A 20,381-nucleotide genomic window follows, 5' to 3' on the forward strand; every position below is an offset into this window, starting at 1 on the left:
TTACCACAGCCACAAAATTGGCTATAACTTAAAAATTAATGAGGTAAAAAATTGCTTTTTGATCTTAATTTAAGATTAGGGTTAGGTATAAGTGTGGTTAAGGTTAGGGTTAAATTTAAAATCGCATTTTAAGAAAATAAATTGTAGAAATGGGCGAGGTTTATGACTTTGTGGCAGTGGTAACTAGTGACGATCATATATATATATATATACTGTATACATATTTTAAAATATATATTCTTCACATTTTCACATTTTCCAACAGTCAAAAAAAAAATATATATATACATATTTTAAAAAGATATATATTCTTCACATTTTCTAACAGTCCATTTATATTTTCTAACGGGAATATACATTTGGGTGAGTTTTTTCTCTCGCCTGAGTAGCCTCGTTTCACTGCCAAAAATAAAATGAAACCATCTAATTCGTTTTCAGCGAAATAACAACACCATGTCAAATAATTAACATCCAATCACATTACCGTTACTCTCTTGCGGGAATTCCACTAATGGTCCATATGTAGCCAAACGTAGCTGCTGCTCATTCCGTTTGCTCGAAAATTGATAAATGGTTAAAAAAGTAAGAGACACATACCAGCTCTACTGGTAGTACTGCTACTACCAGCAGTACTAACACCTGTACCTGTCGACGACACAAGTTGTAATGTTTCCACGAGGACATCCAATGCTAGCATCAGTAATTCTACATTTGTTGTTAGCCCAGCTAGCATGGACACTGACAGTTGTAAATCTGATGCAGCCGAAGAGCTACTGCCTGCCCCTTTACACAGGAAAGCACCGAACAACAGACAGGGATGTTGGACCATCGAAGAGGCGCAAATATGATGATGACTACATTGTTTTGGGGTTCACTTATATTTGGAGTAGGGCCTTTCCTCAGCCGCAGTGTGTTATATGTGCAAAAGTACACTCTTACAACTCGATGAAACTTTCACTCTTGCGCAGACATTTAAAAACAAAACATGCCAATTTGAAAAATAAACCATGGGAGTTTTTTGAGTGAGAATTAAGACGACTTTTGAGTAGTAAGACATGTATAAAAGCAACAGATACCATTAATATGAAGGGGCTAGAAGCATCTTATATGGTGAGCTTGTTGGGGGGAAAGGCCCCAAAAACTATACAGACAATTCCCTCATCAAACAACACTGTTTCACAATCATCAGTGACATGGAAGGAGATGTTTTGAAACAATTACTGCTTCGCATACAAGCCAGTGAATTCTATGTGTTACAGCTGGATGAGTCAACAGCCGTGGTGGCCTGGCACAGCTCCTGGTATATGTCTGTTACGTTTATGGGGGATCAATTAAGGAAGACATCCTCTTCTGCAAAGGAAACCAGGACAACAGGAGAGCATATTTTTAAAGTACTGGAAGGCTTTGTGACATTGTGATGTTTTGGTATCTGTACTGATGGCGCAAAAGCCATGACAGGGAGACATAGTGGAGTGGTAATGCACGTGCAAACAGTTGCTCCCGATGCCACTTGGGTACACTGCAGCATCCACCGAGAGGCTCTTGCTACCAAGGGAATGCTCGACAGCTGAAAGATGTTTTGAACACTACAGGGAAAATTGTTAACTTTGTTATGGCAAGGCCGCTGAACTCCCATGTATTCTCTGCACTATGCAATGATATGGGCAGCGACCATGTAACTTTTTTACAACATACAGAAGTGCGCTGGTTAACAAGGGGCAAAGTATTGACAAGTTTTTTTTTTAAATTGACAGACGTTAAAGTGTTCTTTACTGACCATAATTTTCGCTTATCTAACAGCATTGCGTGATTAAAAAGGTTTCTCAAATGACTGGCCTATCTGGGTGATGGTTTTTCTCACCTGAATGATCTGATTCTAGGATTACAGGGACGCATCTAAACTAAGCAAAAAAAGAAAAGTCCCTTTTTCAGGACCTTGTCTTTCAAAGATAATTCGTAAAAATCCAAATAACTTCACAGATCTTCATTGTAAAGGTTTTAAACACTGTTTCTCATGCTTGTTCAATGAACCATAAACAATTAATGAACATGCACCTGTGGAACGGTCGTTAAGACACTAACAGTTTACAGACAGTAGGCAATTAAGGTCACAGTTATGAAAACTTGGTACACTAAAGAGGCCTTTCTACTGACTGAAAAACACCAAAAGAAAGATGCCCAGGGTCCCTGCTCATCTGCGTGAACGTGCCTTAGGCATGCTGCAAGGAGGCATGAGGACTGCAAATGTGGCCAGGGCAATAAATTGCAATGTCCGCTCTGTGAGATGCCTAAGCGCTACAGGGAGACAGGACGGACAGCTGATCGTCCTCGCAGTGGCAGACCACGTGTAACAACATATGCACAGGATCGGTACATCCGAACATCACACCTGCGGGACAGGTACAGGATGGCAACAACAACTGCCCGAGTTACACCAGGAACGCACAATCCCTCCATCAGTGCTCAGACTGTCCGCAATAGGCTGAGAGAGGCTGCACTCGTTCTGTGCGTGATTTCCTGCAAGACAGGAATGTCAGTGTTCTGCCATGGCCAGCGAAGAGCCCGGATCTCAATCCCATTGAGCACGTCTGGGACCTGTTGGATCGGAGGGTGAGGGCTAGGGCCATTACCCCCAGAAATGTCCGGGAACTTGCAGGTGCCTTGGTGGAAGAGTGGGGTAACATCTCACAGCAAGAACTGGAAAATCTGGTGCAGTCCATGAGGAGGAGATGCACTGCAGTACTTAATGCAGCTGGTGGCCACACCAGATACTGACTTACTTTTGATTTTGACCCTCCCTTTGTTCACATTATTCAATTTCTGTTAGTCACATGTCTGTGGAACAAATCAGGGGGAATGGGAACCAGGTGTGCGTAATGAGATAAGACAGTCCGGGGTTGGTGGTAATGATCCAGTTCAGTGGCTCCTAGAAGGCCGGTGACTTAGACCTCTGGAGCTGGTGAATGGAATGAGCAGCAGTGTACCGGGGGAATCCGTGACAATGTTCCAAAGGTTCACATCAGTGGCTAGTAGGCTATGCGTGGAAGATAGGAGATGCTAAATGTGTTTATGTTAATTAACGGTCAATTACCATGAGACTGGCAGTTATATGCTTGACAATCACCGGTTGACAAAATTTCATGATGGCACAGCCCTATCCACAGAATCAGAACTCTGTTACTGGAATATTTGTGGTTGGGTCTGGCTGAAGTGCAGCTGGGTCATGCAGCATGACAATGATCCAAAACACATAATCAAGTCTTAATGAAAATGGTTTAAAAGCAACACATTTTAAGTTGTGGAATGGCCTAGTCAAAATACAGACCCAATCCCAATTGAAATGTGTCAGGACTTGAAACGAGCAGGTCATGCTTGAAAACCCACAAATGTTGCTGAGTTAAAGCAGTTCTGCATGCAAAAGTGGGCCAACATCCTCCACAGCAATTTGAGGGACTGATCAACAACTACAGGAAGCATTTGGTTGCAGTCATTGCAGCTAAAGGTGGCACAACCAGTTATTGAGTGTAAGGAGGCAATTACTTTTTCACACAGATACCACTAGCTGGCCTCCTAAATAGATACCACTAGCTGGCCTCCGCCCAGTACCCTGCCTTGAACTTAGTCACTGTTACTAGCCAGCCTCCGCCCAGTCCCCTGCCCTGAACTTAGTCACTGTTACTAGCCAGCTCCAACCAGTACTACTCTGCACCTTATAAACTGCTGCCCTTTATATATAGTCATTTAACACTGGTCATTTTAATTATGTTTGCATACTGTTTTACCCACCTCATATGTATTTAATGTATTCTAGTCAAGGCTCCTATTTCCTATATAACTACAACTACACACTTCTTCTATTCACATACTGTCCATAATCTCTATACACACAATCATATACATATACATTCATATTCTGGAGTCTGATATTGCTCGTTACGATATTTTTAAATTACTTTATTTTTATATTTTGTATTTGTTTGTATTGTTTTGTATTGTTAGGTTCTACTGCACTTTTGGAGCTACAAACATAAGCATTCCGCTGCATCTGTGATAACATCTGCAAAATATGTGTAGGAAACCAATACAATTAGATTTGAAGCTGTCTATTGTGCGGGTATTTTCTTCAATGATTTTGTCTGCATAAAATGTTTACAAAACAGTTATGCAAGTCGTCTGTTAAAATAGGCTATATACAGTGCAGGAGGGTGTACATACCCTAAGGGTATTGTGGGAACACGTCTTTCTTGTTCAGGTTCCAACCACAGCTAACCTGTAGCAGCTTTTTTTTTTATGAATTAGGTTTCATGTGGTCTTTCTCTCTCTGCCTACATAGCTAAGAGTAACTGCCACGTTGCTCTGACACATCTTAATCCTCAAGTGACTTGAACATGGATTTACAACATGTATTGCAGAGTGACATTTTGTCCATAATAATGTCCATAGCGGTTATTATTTTACTTTGGAAGTACATGGGGAAACAGAGCAGTTATGGACATTTGCCACCGGGTCCTTCACTAATTCCTCTTCTTGGTAACTTGTTACAAATGGATCTGAAACGACCGGACAAGTCCTACATGGAGGTCAGTTAAAAGCCACAAGCTGTCTGATTTTCTCAGTCATAGATGGAGCTATGGAGGCAAGCGCTACAGTCATAGATCAATATGATAGGTTTAATAATTTGAAGCTGCAGTATACATTGTTTGCAGGGTTGGGGAGTTACTGATTACATGTGCTGTCATCAGTTACATGTCGTCTGATTACAACAAAAACTAACTGTAATCAGTTACGTTACCACCCAAATTATTGTAATCAGATTAAAGCAATTTTTGAAAAACAAGATTATTAATTATTGGTTTACTTTTAAATTCAGATAAATGCGAGAAAAAAATTACATTTGTTCCCCCCTCAATGACATTCAATTCAGCGTTTAAAAAAGGCAAAAGTTTAAGTATGTTCCACCTGAGCAAGTGGAACAATCAGAGACCAATATGATGACACACCAAATTTTTATATGTTTCTATTGCCTCTTAAAGGGGCAAGTAATCCAAAATGTAACTGAAAGTAATCAGATTATGTTACTGAGTTTGTGTATTCCAAAAGTTACATTACTGATTATAATTTGGGGCAGGTAACTAGCAACATTCAGAAAGTAATCTACCCAACCCTGATCGTTTGTTTAGAGACAATGGGATTAAACAGCCTTATTTGGGGTTGTGAGGGGATAAGACAGTTGTACTAAGATCATGAAGCAATTATAAGTTATATTCTTCAAGAATCAATGGTTTCCTCTCACCTCCTCTCATCAGCTCAGTAAGAAATACGGCTCAGTGTTTACTGTGTGGTTGGGCCCCAAACCTGTAGTGGTGGTCTCTGGCTATCAGGCCATCAAGGAAGCTCTGGTAGACCAAGGAGAAGAGTTCAATGGAAGAGCCAACCCTGCCATTACCCTGAAACTCCTTAACGAGCACGGTGAGTGAAATGAATGGAAGAGGGATGGTGTGACATACATGTGTCATAGTCAATCTATGTGAAAATTGACTTTGCTTTAAAGAGGGTACTACTGTGCTATATTCATCCTATCTGTCTGTGCCTCTGTCCTGTCATACTCATAAATCTAGGGGTGGGATCAAGTAATGGGCAGAGATGGAAAACTCTTCGCAGCTTCTCCTTGATGTCCCTGAAAAACCTCGGAATAGGATGCAGGAGCCTCGAGGAGAGGGTCCAAGAGGAAGCTAAGAGTCTAGTGAAAGCCTTCAGTGAATATGGAGGTATGTTGTTTTTGTCTGTGACATCTGTTTGTGTGTGTGTGTGCATCAAAAGAGGCTGCTGAGGGGAGGACGGCTCATAATAATGGCTAGAACAGAATAAATGGAACTGCATCAAAGACATGGAAACCATCTGTTTGATGTATTTGATACCGTTCCACTAATTCCGCTCCAGCCATTACCACGAGCCTGTCCTCCCCAATTAAGGTGCCACCAACCTCCTGTGGTGTGCATGCATGCGTATTTATGCTTGTCTGCTGTCTCTTCCAGATTCCACTGTGAACCCCAAAGAGCTCCTGTTCCATACTATCATCAACCTATTCTGGTCCATAGTCTTTGGGCGCAGGTTTGAATACAACGACCCAGAGTTTCAGATCTTCTACAAGCCTGTTTATACATACTTCGACATGCTAAAAAGCAAAGTGTCAACGGTATGGTAGCACATGCAGTGCCTTCAGAAAGTATTCACACTTCTTGACTTTTTCCACATTTTTTTTGTGTTACAGCCTGAATTTAAAAAAACAACCCATGTCACTGGCCTACACACCATACCCCATAATGTCAAAAGTGGAATTATGTTTTATACATTTCTACAAATTAATTAACCTCTTAAATGTAAAGTCCTCATATTTGGGGACCCTATTAGATTTTGTATTAATTTCAGTCTGATATGAGAACGGTAGCCCCTATCTGCAAAAGCAGGGTGTCTGCGGAAAGCTGAATATATTGGCTATAGATCTGGTCCTTAAAATATGGGTATGCGAATGTATAAGGGCAGGCCGAGCCAATGACCTCATTTCAAGATGGCTGCCACCTACATTCTGGTTAGCGTTGTGGAGCATAAACGAAATAAACACGGAATACGTCGATTCACACCGAAAGCCGGGATTCCACAGATCATGATGATATATTCTTTGTCTGCCTGTGACCTACCGTTATTGATCACCAGCCCCGAGAGTCAAAATGTTTATTTTACACAACCTTTCCACCAAACATGTTACAAGTTATGCTTCGATTTGGTCTAGTAGGACAGAACTCATATGGCAGGCGAAAACCTGAGAAAAATCCAACCAGGAAGTGGGAAATCTGAGGTTTGTAGTTTTTCAACTCATTGCCTATCGAATATACAGTGTCTATGGGGTCTTATTGCACTTCATAAGGCTTCCACTAGATGTCAACAGTCTTTAGAACCTTGTTTGAGGCTTCTACTGTGAAGTGGAGGCGAATGAGAGCTGAATCAACCATAGGCCTGCCAGAGTGCCATGAGCTGATCACGCGTGCACACGTGAGAGCGACCTGCGTTCCATTGCAATTCTAAAGACAAAGGAATTCTCCGGTTGGAACATTATTTTCAGATTTATGTTAAAAACATCCTAAAGATTGATTCTATACATCGTGTGACATGTTTCTACGAACTGTAATATAACTTTTTGATCTTTTCGTCTGAACTTTCGCCTGGACTTGCCCGTGCCTCGTGAGTTTGGATTGTGAACTGAACGCGCTAACAAAAGGAGGTATTTGGACATAAATGATGGACTTTATCGAACAAATCAAACATTTATTGTGGAACTGGGATTCCTGGGAGTGCATTCTGATGAACATCATCAAAGGTACGTGAATATTTATAACGCTATTTCTGACTTCTGTTTACTCCACAATATGGAGGGTATCTGCATTGCTTGTTTTTGTCTGAGCGCCGTACTCAGATTATTGCATGGTTTGCTTTTTCCGTAAAGCTTTTTTGAAATCTGACACAGCGGTTGCATTAAGGAGAAGTATATCTATAATTCTGTACATAATACTTGTATCTTTTATCAAAGTTTATTATGAGTATTTCTGTAAATTGATGTGGCTCTCTGAAAATTCGCCGGATGTTTTCGAGGCACAACATTACTGACCATAAAGCACCAATGTAAACTGAGATTTTTGGATATAAATATGAACTTTATCGAACAAAACGTACATGTATTGTGTAACATGAAGTCCTATGAGTGTCATCTGATGAAGATCATCAAAGGTTAGTGATTAATTTTATCTATATTTCTGCTTTTTGTATTTCTGCTTTGGCTGGAAAATGGCTGTGTGTGTTTTTGTGACTAGGCTCTGACCTAACATAATCATATGGTGTGCTTTCGCTGTAAAGTATTTTTGAAATCGGACACGATGGGTAGATTAACAAGAAGTTAAGCTTTAATTTTGTGTATTGCACTTGTGAATGTATGAAAGTTACAAATTTCCCAAAAATATTTTTGAATTTCGTGCGCTGCCTTTTCAGCTGAATGTTGTCGAGACAGAAACCCCTAGCCATAAGAACATGTTATATATTTTTTGTGTATATCTGTTAATTTTATATTGTTTTTGTAAACAGTTCATTTGTGTGTGGGACCAAAACATTGGATATGCCTAGGCTAAACGTTCAGGCACTTTGGAGAGGTTGAAAAAACACTTGGATATCCCCTGTATGTCCCCGGACACCAACACAATGTTTGAGAGAGGTTGATGTTGTAGAAATTTAGTTTTTATAGTGAACAATAACTGTTAGGCACATCCAGTGTGCAAAACCAGTGCAATTACCACATTCGGACACTTTGGAGTGGTCTGGATACCCCATAACACCACCACAATGTTTGAGTGAGGTTGACATGGTAGAAATTGTTTTTATATGTCGAACAAATAGCATTTAGGGATTGCAAATATGTAATAGCACTGGTATTATCTAATTTACAGACATATGCCATTTTGGAGAGGTTTAGGTACACTTGGAAACGACCCGTGACCACAACTGACACCACTTACTAAAACATCTGCCCATTTCTAGTTGTTAGGTCGATCAATCAACAAAAAAAATTCTGATATTGTTCACATGTTGTGGAAGCCGTCTGATGTGTTCCCAGCTCTGGGCATCAATAATTCACTTATAGCTTGTCAATGAAAGATGACTTTCAAAATATAAAACTAAAAAAACAGTTATTTTATATGTGCTTGATCTTGTGTATTCTGAACTATAACTCTTATCTATCTTCTGATAATTTCCTCATAATCTCCCAGATGTCTTCTTTCCAAATATACCACGTTTTGGCATGTCAGAATCGTGTAATTACACATGAATAGCAATTACTTTTGGGTATGTCTATTTAGACGGAAACCTAAATTTTGCCATTACATTTGAGGTTAAACATTAAAAGCTGAAATGTCTTGAGTCAAGTATTCAAAAGCCTAAATATGTTCAAGAATAAAAATGTGCTCAACAAGTCACATAATAAGTTGCATGTACTCACTTGTGTGCAATAATAGTGTTTAACATGATTTTTGAATGACTACCTCATCTCTGTACCCCACGCATACAATTATCTGTAAGGTCCCTCAGTCGAGCAATGAATTTTAAACACAGATTCAACCACAAAGACCAGGTAGGTTTTCCAATGCCTTACAAAGAAGGGCACCTATTGGTAGGTGTGTCATTATTTTTTTAAAGCAGACACTGAATATGCCTTTGAGCATAGTGAAGTTATTAATTACACTTTGTATGGTGTGTCAATACACCCAGTCACTACAAAGATACAGGTGTCCTTCCTAACTCAGTTGACGGAGAGGAAGGAAACCGCTCAGCGATTTCACTTTTTTTAAAAAATGATTGGTTGTATTGATGCACAATCTAAAGCCTAATTAATAACTTTACCATGGTCAAGGAGATATTCAGTGTCTGTTTAAATAAATAATAATTATCTACCAATCAATGCTCTTTTTTGCAAGGCATTGGTGGTTGAATCTGTGCTCGAAAAACACTACTCAACCGAGGGACCTTACAGATAATTGTGTGTGTGGGGTACAAAGATGGTGTAGTCATTCAAAAATCATGTTAAACACTATTATTGTCCATGCAACTTATTATATGATTTGTTAGGCAAATTTGGACTCCTGAACCTAATCAGGCTTGCCATAACAAAGGGTGAATACTTTTCTAACTTAGACATTTTAGTTCTTTATTTTTTATTATTATGAAAACATTTCTTGAATGTTCTTTTCACTTTGACATTATGAGGTATTTTGTGTAGGTCAGTGACAAAGAAATCACAATTGTATCCATTTCAATCCCACTTTGTAATGCAACAAAATGTGAAGAAATCCAAGGGGGGTGATTTCTTATGATATGCACCGTATGCCTGTTATTTATCTACACCTGCTCTTCCAAAGCATGGCTTGATTGTGTCTTATAAGCTTGCCTGCCAAAATGGATAATGATAACAAAAGTATAACAACCACCCTTTCCTTCCCATGTTTCCTATGTTGCTCCTCTTCCAGCTGTACAACATTTCCCCCAGAATCGTTGAGTGCTTTCCAGGAAAACACCAAGAGTTGTTTAAGGCCATAGACAAGGCCAAAGCTTACATACGACTGGAAGCAGATCGTCGCCTTAAAAGCCTGGACACCTCTAACCCCCAGGACTACTTTGATGTATTCTTGGTTAAAATGCTGGAGGTAAAACAGTGGAATTTAATGTTAAACCTCTTACAGTATCAAAAATATGTAATAGCACCAACTAGCCACCAGAAGGCACTGTTTTCCTAAATATATGATAAATGATTACTTGTGTCTGAATCTTTTTGCAAAGTCTAGCTTTCTCACAAACTTTCTCATAAATCTCCTATCAGTGAATGATTTAGAGGTATCTTCCAACTTTCCTTAGGAGAAAGATCAGCCCGGGACTGAGTTCAACTATGACAACTTGTTTCCGTGTGTGTGGGATCTGTTTGCTGCCAGCACAGAGACCCTGTCCTCCACCCTATCACACGCCTGTCTGATGATGATCAAGTACCCTGACATCCAAGGTATCCTCTCTTCTGTATCACTGTTATTGAAGTTATACTAATTTATTGCAAATATAGCAAATATTACTGCAACCCAACTTAATGGGCCAGTTTCCAGGACGCAGATTAAGCCTTTTCCTGGACTAAAAACCACTATAATGAATGGAGATTCCCTATTGAACATGTTATTAGTCAGAGGAATAATATGGGTCTGGAAAACCAGCCAAATAAGAGCTGAAACAGAGTTTACATTACATACCATGTAAGCAGCACATACATGCTGGCATTTCTTCATTCTCAATACACTATAAACACTGTATATAAACATACATGACAGAACCCAAATGCTATGAACGTCTATGACTGTCTCTCTTCCTCAGAGAAAGTTCAGAAGGAGATAGACGAGGTGATTGGCTCGAACAGAGTCTCCACGGCTGACGACAGACGTAAGATGCCCTACACGGACGCTGTCATCCACGAAATTCAGAGAAGTATGAGTCTTGCTCCCACTGCTGTCCCTCACCAAATGACCCGAGACACAACGTTCCACAACTACCACATCCCAAAGGTGACCACCATTTCTGGAAACTTATCCCAAACGTCTATTATTTTGACCTGTTAAACCGCCAATTGTTTTATGTAAGTGCTCTTTTGTAATTCTTCCAGGGAACCACGGTGTTTCCACTGTTGTCCTCTGTGCTGTTTGACCCCAAACTGTTCAAGAAGCCAGATGAGTTTGACCCAGAGAACTTCCTGGATGAAAATGGACGCTTTAAGGAAAACAATGGATTTCTTGCTTTTGGACTGGGTAAGATCATGTTACAAGTGGCTAATAAAATAATATGAGACTGTGAAAACAAGAACCACTCCGTAGTAGCTCTCAGAGAAAAAGCCTCATCATCATCACACAATATACATACACATTGCTAACATCTTGTTTGATATGTTTTGCATATCAAACAAGGACAATGTGTTTATTTGATTTATTTAACCTTTATTTAACCAGGTAGGCCTGTTGAGAACAAGTTCTCATTTACAACTGCGACCTGGCCAAGATAAAGCATAGCAGTGCGACAAAAACAACACCGAGTTACACATGGGATAAACAATCGTACAGTCAATAACAAAATATAAAAATCTGTATACAGTGTGTGCAAATGAAGTAAGGAGGTAAGGCAATAAATAGGCCAATAGTGGCGAAGTAATTACAATTGAGCAATTTACACTGGAGTGATTTGTGCAGATGAGGATGTGCAGGTAGAAATACTAGTTTGCAAAAGAGCAGAAAAACAAAAACAAATATGGGGATGAGGTAGGTAGTTGGTTGGATGGGCTATTTACAGATGGGCTGTGTACAGCTGCAGCGATCGGTAAGCTGCTCTGACAGCAGATGCTTAAAGTTAGTGAGGGAGATAGAAGTCTCCAACTTCAGTGATTTTTGCAATTCGTTCCAGTCATTCGCAGCAGAGAACTGGAAGGAAAGGCGGCCAAAGCAGGTGTTGGCTTTGGGGATGAACAGTGAAATATATATGTGTAGGTTTCAGTCCCAGGATTGTAGGTTGAGTACTGAAGGTAACCTCTCTCATTGTCCCTCAGGGAAGCGGTCCTGCCTGGGAGATGGAATGGGGATTCCCAGGATGGTGCTCTTCCTATTCTTTACTTCCCTTCTTCAGCGCTTCACCTTCAGGGGCACAAAACCTCCAGAGGAAATTGACGATACTGTAGTATCCTACTTTATTGGCCGCCTGGCGCGCCCCTACACCTGCTATGTCAAACTCAGGACAGCAAATATTTAATTGATCAAACAACTTTTAATCTTGATGAAATTCAATGTGATTTATTTTCTGAATAAGGAGGCTCAACAGCAAAGTGGTCATATCTTTCATTATTAATGTCTATTTTTTTGTTCGATACAACAACAAAAAAACAGACAAATACTTAAACTGGCAGATTAAGAATAATTTAATTTAAATTACTTGTGAAAATAACAAACATGTACATAAAAAGTGAATAAAAATAGTGTCCATTCATGTTACATAGACTTATACAGTATGTGAGATTTGGTGCTGTTCTTTGTACTGTAATTGCCCCGTGATAACATATTCACACACAGTGAAGTATCACTTGAGTGTCAGTGCACCCAGTTTACCTGTTGACAGGTACAGTATATAGAACATGTCGAGTTAAGTCAGAAGGTCTTGTCCGTTTATGTAATACGTTCCACCCATGCCACAATGGACCCAATGCATTATGGGTCCAGGGTGACAGTCCAGTACTAACTCACTGCATGGTTCTAACGTAGGCATCCATGGAATCCACCACCCTTTGACCACAGTTTTACTGTCCACTCTCTAGATCCAGGTCACGGCACCACTGTAACACATACCAACAATGCTAACTAGCTCTATGCTACATCTGATCGTTTTCTTTATTGAAGAGTCCATCTCTGACATAAGCAGTTTTACAAACAACACAATATGTTGTAATGATGGCCAAAGAAATGACATGTGCTGTTGCCAAAGGTACATTATACAAGAAGATATATGTGAAGTACAATGCTCAGTTTGTGAATGCTATTTCAGAATTTGTGAGGTTCAGCCAAGCCACTTTGGAAATTAAGATATTATCACACACACACACACACACACACCATTCGAGTAATGATCTATGCCACCAGAGGCATCGAGGAAAGCACCAGTAATGACCCTAGTAGGAATACTGCTAGTGAAAAAAAATGTCAGTTCATTTGTATGACACTGAGAGATGGATGGTGGACATGCTTGGGTAATGGGTTGGTCCCATTTGGAGTGTATGGGAAGACAGAAATACAGGGAAGTTGACAACTGTCTGGTTTAATTGCCTACAGAACCACTGTTCAACCGGTGGATAGCCATTAGGTGCAATGTGACCCTCAAATGACAAACCGTAAAATGAGTTGAGGGGCTCTGGACACAGACAGATCCATACACACCGAGTAGTCAAGCTATATCTGGAGAAGTTAGGGTTATGCTGTGTTCGTTTTAGATTGAGACCAGTCTTTAAATAGGAGTAGGGGATTGTTAGCTGGGTTCACACAAAAAAAGTGGCCTTTAGCGAAACTCATATTGGGTGATTGGTATTTCAAATCTTCACTAAGGGTGAGTGTGTAATCAGGGCAAAATATTTTGTCACAGATTCCAGCCTGGAGAACTGAGTTTGTTGCATCCTTACACAGATATATGTAATGTAACAGACGTCTTCACACAGGATGAACAGAATGGATCCTAGCTTCGCAAACATGCTGTCAGACACATAGACCTACCTACCATCAACACACATACAGTAGAATACTTGTGTAATTTGTAGCTGTGGGTTATCATGTAGAGAGCCATTTCCTATTGCACCATAGTGTTTAGGCCACATGGCAGCAGGGGTACTGGGGACTGGGACCTTAATTCCCAGAAGCAGAAGAGAGATTCCCTCTAGGCATGTTACGACCTGTGTTCAGGGGAATATAAAACTGTCAGCTGGGTGGTAAGGGGATTTATGGTTAGTCTGGAAAACCTACAAGAAAAAACTATTTGTGGAGGGTAACAGGCTACCAGAACTCACCACGATAGAGATCATTTGCATTTCAGATTGCATAAGCCTGTGATAAATCGAGAAGATTAAAGAAGAAGATGCCACAGACTACGCCATTCCAGTTATCGTCTTTACATTTGCATGTAGATACAGTGCTTAAAAGACCTCTGGATTACGTTCACCTTCCATTCTGTGATAGTGAAAACTACGTCAATAGGACCTTACAAATAATTCAACCCATTTTGACAGTGCAGTAAAGAAACTCCCCTTCCCCCACTGACATCATTTGAAGAATAAATGTCTTGCCAGTTATCTTCCACATAGGGCATGTAATCAGAGAATCCATCTTTCTAATTTGCAGAAGTCTGCCTCACAAACAGCAACCACCATGATAGTAATGTGCCTGCCTTAAGGTCTACGATATTGCGTAAGAACGGTTCCTTTGCTCACTGTATTCAGTTACGCCTATAAGGTTGCAGTAAATGTATGACTAGTTAGCGATGATAAACGATTGGGTGAGAAGAATTCAAAATACAGTGTTGCCAAGGGAAACCATAGTGTTTGTGTGGCTAGCTCACTGGGGAAGACAATATTGTTTTTTACTCACCTCTTGCCTTCTCTAAGTCCCTCACTGAGTTTGTCCAATACCAACATATAAACACACTATTGTTAGAATTATCCATTGCACATGAAAAGACGGTCCACGGTTGGCACATAACGTTTCCATTTTGTCCACAAGTAGAGCAAGAGGTAGAAAACAAAAGAAGCAAACCCCCAAAACAGTCGAATCAGAGCAGATCAAGGTTGGACGGTGTTCATTTCCTAATTGAATTAGCTTTCCTCAACATCTGGGAGTCCCATAGGGCGGCGTACAATTGGCCCAGCCTCGTCTGGGTTTGGCTGGGGTAGGCTTTCATTGTAAGTAAGAATTTGTTCATAACTGACTTGCCTAGTTAAATAAAGGTTAAATAAAATGTAAAAAGTTAATCTAGGTCGATTGAGGCGATATTGCACTTGGGATGGGTCATCTTATCTGCCACTGAAAACCTATAGGAGTCACAACACACAGCCTGATTGGCCAGTGCAGAAAAAACATTCTGGCAATCATCCAATGAGTCCCGGATCATGTTCACACAGCTATTAAGACATGGGTTCGATGAAACACCAACTACAGTAGGCCACATAGATCTGGAAGTACAACACTGAAGCAGGCAGGTTGTCTGCTTTGGATTCCACCCACTAGAAATTACAAAGGTAGCCAGCTAGTCGTTAGCCCCCTCACCGAGCCACTCAGCAGTAGCTCTCAGAGTATTTGATGGCTCCCTCTCCGCCCCCGTTTCCCAGGGGAGCTCCATCAAGGCCGTTCAGCACCTGCTTGCGGGCGGAAATGTAGCAGTAGGCCTTGCCCTTCTTGGCCCCTGGGTGGTTGTGTGGGTGCGGGTGAGGATGCGGCCCCGAGGCGGAGGCGTCCGAGAAGAGGTTGTGGGTATCCTCCTGTGGACAGTCAGGCTGGCAGGGCGGGTCGTGGTGGCACTGCCCGCCGCCGGTGCCCCCCTGTGGCGTGTTGCTGCCGGTGTTGCGAAGGTCGTCCAGGACGGTCATGCCCAGCTTCCATCGCTGCCACTTCTTCTTTATCTCTGACTGCACCTGGGAGAGATGGAGAGAGATGAACGAGGGAAGGTAATGAGTTTTTCCTGACCTTATGATCTGACCAGGAAAAACGTTTCACAATACAAATTGTATCTAAATTTGATCTTTATTCTCTTTAAGCACTACAGTATGTAGGCTACCTCAACCAAACTAGGCCATATCTCAACAGGAAATACATCAGACCTTTCATGTCACACAGGGGCCTAACCACTTCTTGACTCTAGACATGGCTGGACCCCTCAGTGACATCCCCGTTGCCCTGTGGACTTAGGTAGTGAGTTTCTCTGTGTGACAGCTAACCCACAGTGACAGGGTGACATACCCAGCAGGTCACAGAAAGCGCTGGCTTCTCATAGGAACAAACAGAGACGAACGTGTCGTAAACTCAGGTGTTTGCGACGGATGTTCAAGTGTACTAATTTTGCCCTGGGCTTTGTTGAGAGCACACTTCAATTCCTTAATCACCTCTTTATTGACGAAGCAGTACAGGATGGCAACCAGTAGACCCTGTGGGATGAGAGAGTGAGAGGTATCAGAAGAAGAGAGAGGTAATCAATCTTCCCCCATCTAACACATACAGTACCAAACAGAAGCACCACAGAGAGAAAGTTCATGGAGTAACAAGCAAGAGGGCATGCGGGCACGGGACACATGCACAGTCACTCACACAGCATGCATATCCAAACACCCCCCATATAGACGAATAACTTTTGTATCTCATCATATTACCTGGAAAGAGTTGAAGAAAAGTTCAAAGAAGAGGTTGATATTTCGGAGGACGCCCTCAGTCTGTTCCTCTGACATCACGGCAAAGACAACCTCATGGATGCCGAGGAGAGGGATGAGGGTCAGAGTGGACTTTGCCAACCTGCACACACAGAGCATCCTTTACAGAGCCAAGCAAGGGCAACTATTAGAGGTCTGTTTGGTCCTATATGGTGAATTGCTTTCATCAATGACATCAATGGATGCTTCACTTTTCACACAAACACATAAAACGCCAAACAAAGAAAGCCACAACTTCCACACCTGGACTCAGAGCAGGAATGTTAAGTAACGGCTTCAAAGCATCTTGGGAAATCAGAAAGGCATTCTCTTCCCATGACTCTTTGGTGGCTCAGAATCAGTGCATCAGCTGCACCTGTGCTTAGATTCCAATTAGACTCATGTTATCCAGCGTGCCTCGAGGCCAGGCTTAGGCCAGAGGATTATGCATGCAACTGGTCTCTTGGATGTGGCTGGTTTCCTAAAAAAAGTCTATACCGTCTCCAAGGACCACGGCTCACAATCAAAGTATGGGAAGCCCCCTTGAACACCACAGGAACATCAAATGATTCCACAGCTCCCTTTACTCTGTATAGCATATAGGGCTAGTAGAAGTGCAAGTTAACTTAGTGATGGATTATTGAGGTAATGGATGTCAATGCAAAAAGCAAAAAGAATTGTGTGGATAGTGTTATGTCATCATAATGTCTGCTGACTCGCACAAGAGTAGAGTCCTTGTGTGTTTAGGCTGGAGGATAGGTGACAACGACGCTGCCAAAGGTACAGTAATGTTCCGTGAATAGGACAGTGTTTGTTTTGTGTTTTTACTTTGATCTGCTTTTATGTCATTCATGGATTAGAAGCTGCTGTATCTTACCTGAATTTATAATCGGTGTACCTCATTTGGTTTGCCTTTAATTTGGAGACAAGGATCTGTATGATCCGAATAAATATGAAAAAGTTGACCTGGAATAAATAAAAAAAATCAATAAAACACAATCAACATCAAACCACCAAGTATTAGCTTTATTAATGTCAGAGAGAATAAAAGGATGTGTATCCAAATGGATCTGTTCTGTTCTCTGGCATTTCAGTATTATATAAGAAAAGGAAACAAGGATAACTGCTACTGTTGAAGCAGGGTGAATATGTGAGAATTCCACAAGAAGTTTGAGTTCCAAAGTCAGACTGCAACATGTTAGGGGTATTAACTGCAAAGTTCAGGTGACAGAGTGCAACTGCACGTCATATTACGTGTGAACTACTCCTATTTACTTAACCTTTATTTTGACAGGCTGCCATGCTATTTTACAGATGAGCCTTGTAATTATAAAAATATACACATCAATACAATATGAAAAGTAAAACAGAGATAGAAAACACAGTCTATGTCTGACATTACTAACTATGTCAAAACATGTCAGGCATTTAGTCCTTAAGGAAATGTGAGAGTTGTGGGACAAATTACAAATCATCTGTGACAGGAGAATCCTCATCTCTTCTGGCATGTTGCTTCTGATGCAAAATACCTCACAGAGAGACGCTAATTAAACACTCTTTAGATCAAGCTTCAAGGAACATGTTAAGTGTTACTAAGAAAAGAAAAGAAACCAAGTGACATTAATTTCGTCTTCTGGGTTGATGAGTCATCCATTCATTTTAATGTACAGTGCATTCCGGAACCAAAACATGCCCACTCAGCTTTCACATTCGCACAATTTCCCCAGGCTTGTCACGGTCTGCTAACTTCAAAGAGACAAGACTGCAGGGGGAAGAGGAGAGGAGCGGTGGGTTGACGAATGAGTAACCCCTGGACCCTCATTGCTTTAGGGCACACAGCACAGTCGACACACACACACGTTACACACACTCACCAGAATGGCCAGGAGGATGGGTGTGCGGATGATCCACCAGTACGCCATGTTCTCGTTGATCTCCCAGCACCTGGAAGGAGATATGTCACAATCTCTCAGTCGGAATTCTGTTTTTAGTAACAGATGATGAGGAAATAAGATTGAATGGAAATGAGAAGGACTCACCGTGCGTTCTCATACAGGTACCGCACTATAATCCAGGGGACCACAAATAACACTGGGGATCCTACACACAGTGTCATAAACCCATACATTACTGTCAGGAAACAGCATTTACATTATTTATCATGCGTGTGTGTGTTCATGTGTGAGTGCCTGTGTGAGTGCCTGTGTGTGTGTGTGTGTGTGTGTGTGTGTGTGTGTGTGTGTGTGTGTGTGTGTGTGTGTGTGTGTGTGTGTGTGTGTGTGTGTGTGTGTGTGTGTGTGTGTGTGTGTATCTACCCCAGCCGATGAAGAGGTATCCGCAGAAGTAGCTGTTCTCTGAGAAGACCATGAGCACCAGCAGGTTGTGGAGGTACAGGCCCTCCACCAGCAGCCAGTAGTAGTTAGCCCCCACACAGTACTGCATCAGCACCTGGGCCACACGGCAGCCAGACAGGGCCTGGGGGCAAAGGTCAGGGGTCAAATGTCAGGGGCGGAGTTCAAGGATGGCTGTCTAATGTATGAGAGACGAATTGTGTCTTTAAACGGTACGCTTGAGTGTGTGTGTTTCTGTAAAGTGCATTAGTGTGTACAGCCTTTGGTTCTGACCTTATCACTGAGGACGTTGGACACGTCTCTGTTGTCTCTGAACTCTGGGGTGTCCCTGGTGAGAACAGCATCTCTGGTGAGGATGGATATGGCTCGCAGGATGAAGGACGCAAACAGATTGGTGTGGATATAGTTCCTGGTGCACCTTAGTTTCCTAGGGTACAACACTTGACAATGAGATTACTGTATCACAAAATTCTTTCCAGCATCATGTACAGTATATGTCATGTACAATTGTAGGATTTTAATTTGATCACTCTTTTGTTGATGAGAATTTTCATGCACAGCAAGAGTGTATTCAAAGTTTAAAAAGGCTTCTAAAGTTTGTAATTTCCACTTTAAAATTTCAGAACTTGCCATAACAAGAAATTTCCATGAATTATAATCCACATAATTCACATTTCCTGTTGCTGCAGGATTATTTTCCTGCTGTAGCAAACTGGCTCAAATTAAGATCCTACATCTGTATGATTTACCTTCACCTAATTCACATCAGATGACTAGAAGTGAAGCCATAAGCCTTAGTCCAAACAAACAGTCCCATAGTCAGAGTCAAATCCTGACATATAAATATGGACTGTATGATGTTTATGACTGTGGTCAGAGCCAGTATTTACCTGAAGATGAGCAGTATGATGAGGGCCAGGGAAAGGCTGGCCAAGGACAGAGAGTAGCCCACAGTGTACATCACCCGGAAGTAGGCCAAGATCACCATCTGGTTCTCCTGTGGACACACAAAGACCTGCACTCAAATCCCAAGTAGACGAGGGAACATGACCCTGTTTTCACCTATAACTCTCTGACTCTATTGTTGATGTGCTGTGCTGTACTAATGTCCTGTCCTTTTGGTAGAGTGCAAACAGAGACAAATACAGACAAAGCAGATGCACTGACCGCAAAAAGTCCTCTTGTCTTGTTGCCTATTATGCCTTGGAAAATGTTCATAAACACTTGAATGATGCTCAGTACACTATAATAAACTCCTATTAAAAATGCATTAATGTACACTCCAGGCTTATGAATATCACAGATTGGAACATGTGAGGGTAACAGGTGTCAAACAGTGATGAAGTGGAGCGTAAATGCACATTTACTCACCTATCGTGGAAAAATGCATTGGAAATATAGGGACCGTTATTTAATTCACTGCGAACGGCGATCAGCGTTTACCAACCTATTTTTCTTATCATCAGGGAGTCTGGCTGCAG

At 41.3% G+C, this 20,381-nt stretch overlaps 2 protein-coding genes across 3 annotated transcripts in view; one reads left to right on the forward strand and one right to left on the reverse strand.

The window, feature by feature from the left end:
* Positions 1-4,307: 4,307 nt before the first annotated feature.
* On the forward strand, positions 4,308-12,625 carry LOC139549092 (cytochrome P450 2M1-like). The gene is made up of 9 exons (XM_071359211.1): positions 4,308-4,580; positions 5,307-5,469; positions 5,619-5,768; positions 6,036-6,196; positions 10,068-10,244; positions 10,453-10,594; positions 10,954-11,141; positions 11,240-11,381; positions 12,170-12,625. Exons 1-9 carry the CDS (start codon positions 4,389-4,391, stop codon positions 12,367-12,369), a joined length of 1,515 nt encoding a protein of 504 aa, XP_071215312.1. The 5' UTR covers positions 4,308-4,388; the 3' UTR covers positions 12,370-12,625.
* LOC139549091 (glucagon receptor-like) overlaps positions 12,518-20,381 on the reverse strand; it is a 38,263-nt gene continuing 30,399 nt past the window's right edge. For both annotated transcript variants that reach the window (XM_071359209.1, XM_071359210.1), the window contains exons 6-14: positions 19,791-19,897; positions 19,174-19,327; positions 18,865-19,024; positions 18,589-18,649; positions 18,424-18,493; positions 17,427-17,515; positions 16,514-16,652; positions 16,250-16,291; positions 12,518-15,781 (exon numbers count right to left, since the gene is read on the reverse strand). In XM_071359209.1, coding sequence (XP_071215310.1) covers positions 15,425-15,781; positions 16,250-16,291; positions 16,514-16,652; positions 17,427-17,515; positions 18,424-18,493; positions 18,589-18,649; positions 18,865-19,024; positions 19,174-19,327; positions 19,791-19,897 — 1,179 coding nt within the window. In that variant the 3' untranslated portion in view covers positions 12,518-15,424. The remainder of the gene's footprint in view (positions 15,782-16,249; positions 16,292-16,513; positions 16,653-17,426; positions 17,516-18,423; positions 18,494-18,588; positions 18,650-18,864; positions 19,025-19,173; positions 19,328-19,790; positions 19,898-20,381) is intronic.

Source organism: Salvelinus alpinus, chromosome 22, assembly GCF_045679555.1.
Source record: "Salvelinus alpinus chromosome 22, SLU_Salpinus.1, whole genome shotgun sequence".
Lineage (NCBI taxonomy): Eukaryota > Metazoa > Chordata > Actinopteri > Salmoniformes > Salmonidae > Salvelinus > Salvelinus alpinus.

Excerpts from the sequence above, each read along its gene's own strand:
- LOC139549092 (XM_071359211.1), top strand. The coding sequence starts at position 4,389 with ATGGATTTACAACATGTATTGCAGAGTGACATTTTGTCCATAATAATG. Across the intron at positions 4,581-5,306 it reads CGGACAAGTCCTACATGGAG|CTCAGTAAGAAATACGGCTC; the intron begins GTCAGTTAAAAG and ends TCCTCTCATCAG. Across the intron at positions 10,595-10,953 it reads CAAGTACCCTGACATCCAAG|AGAAAGTTCAGAAGGAGATA; the intron begins GTATCCTCTCTT and ends TCTCTTCCTCAG.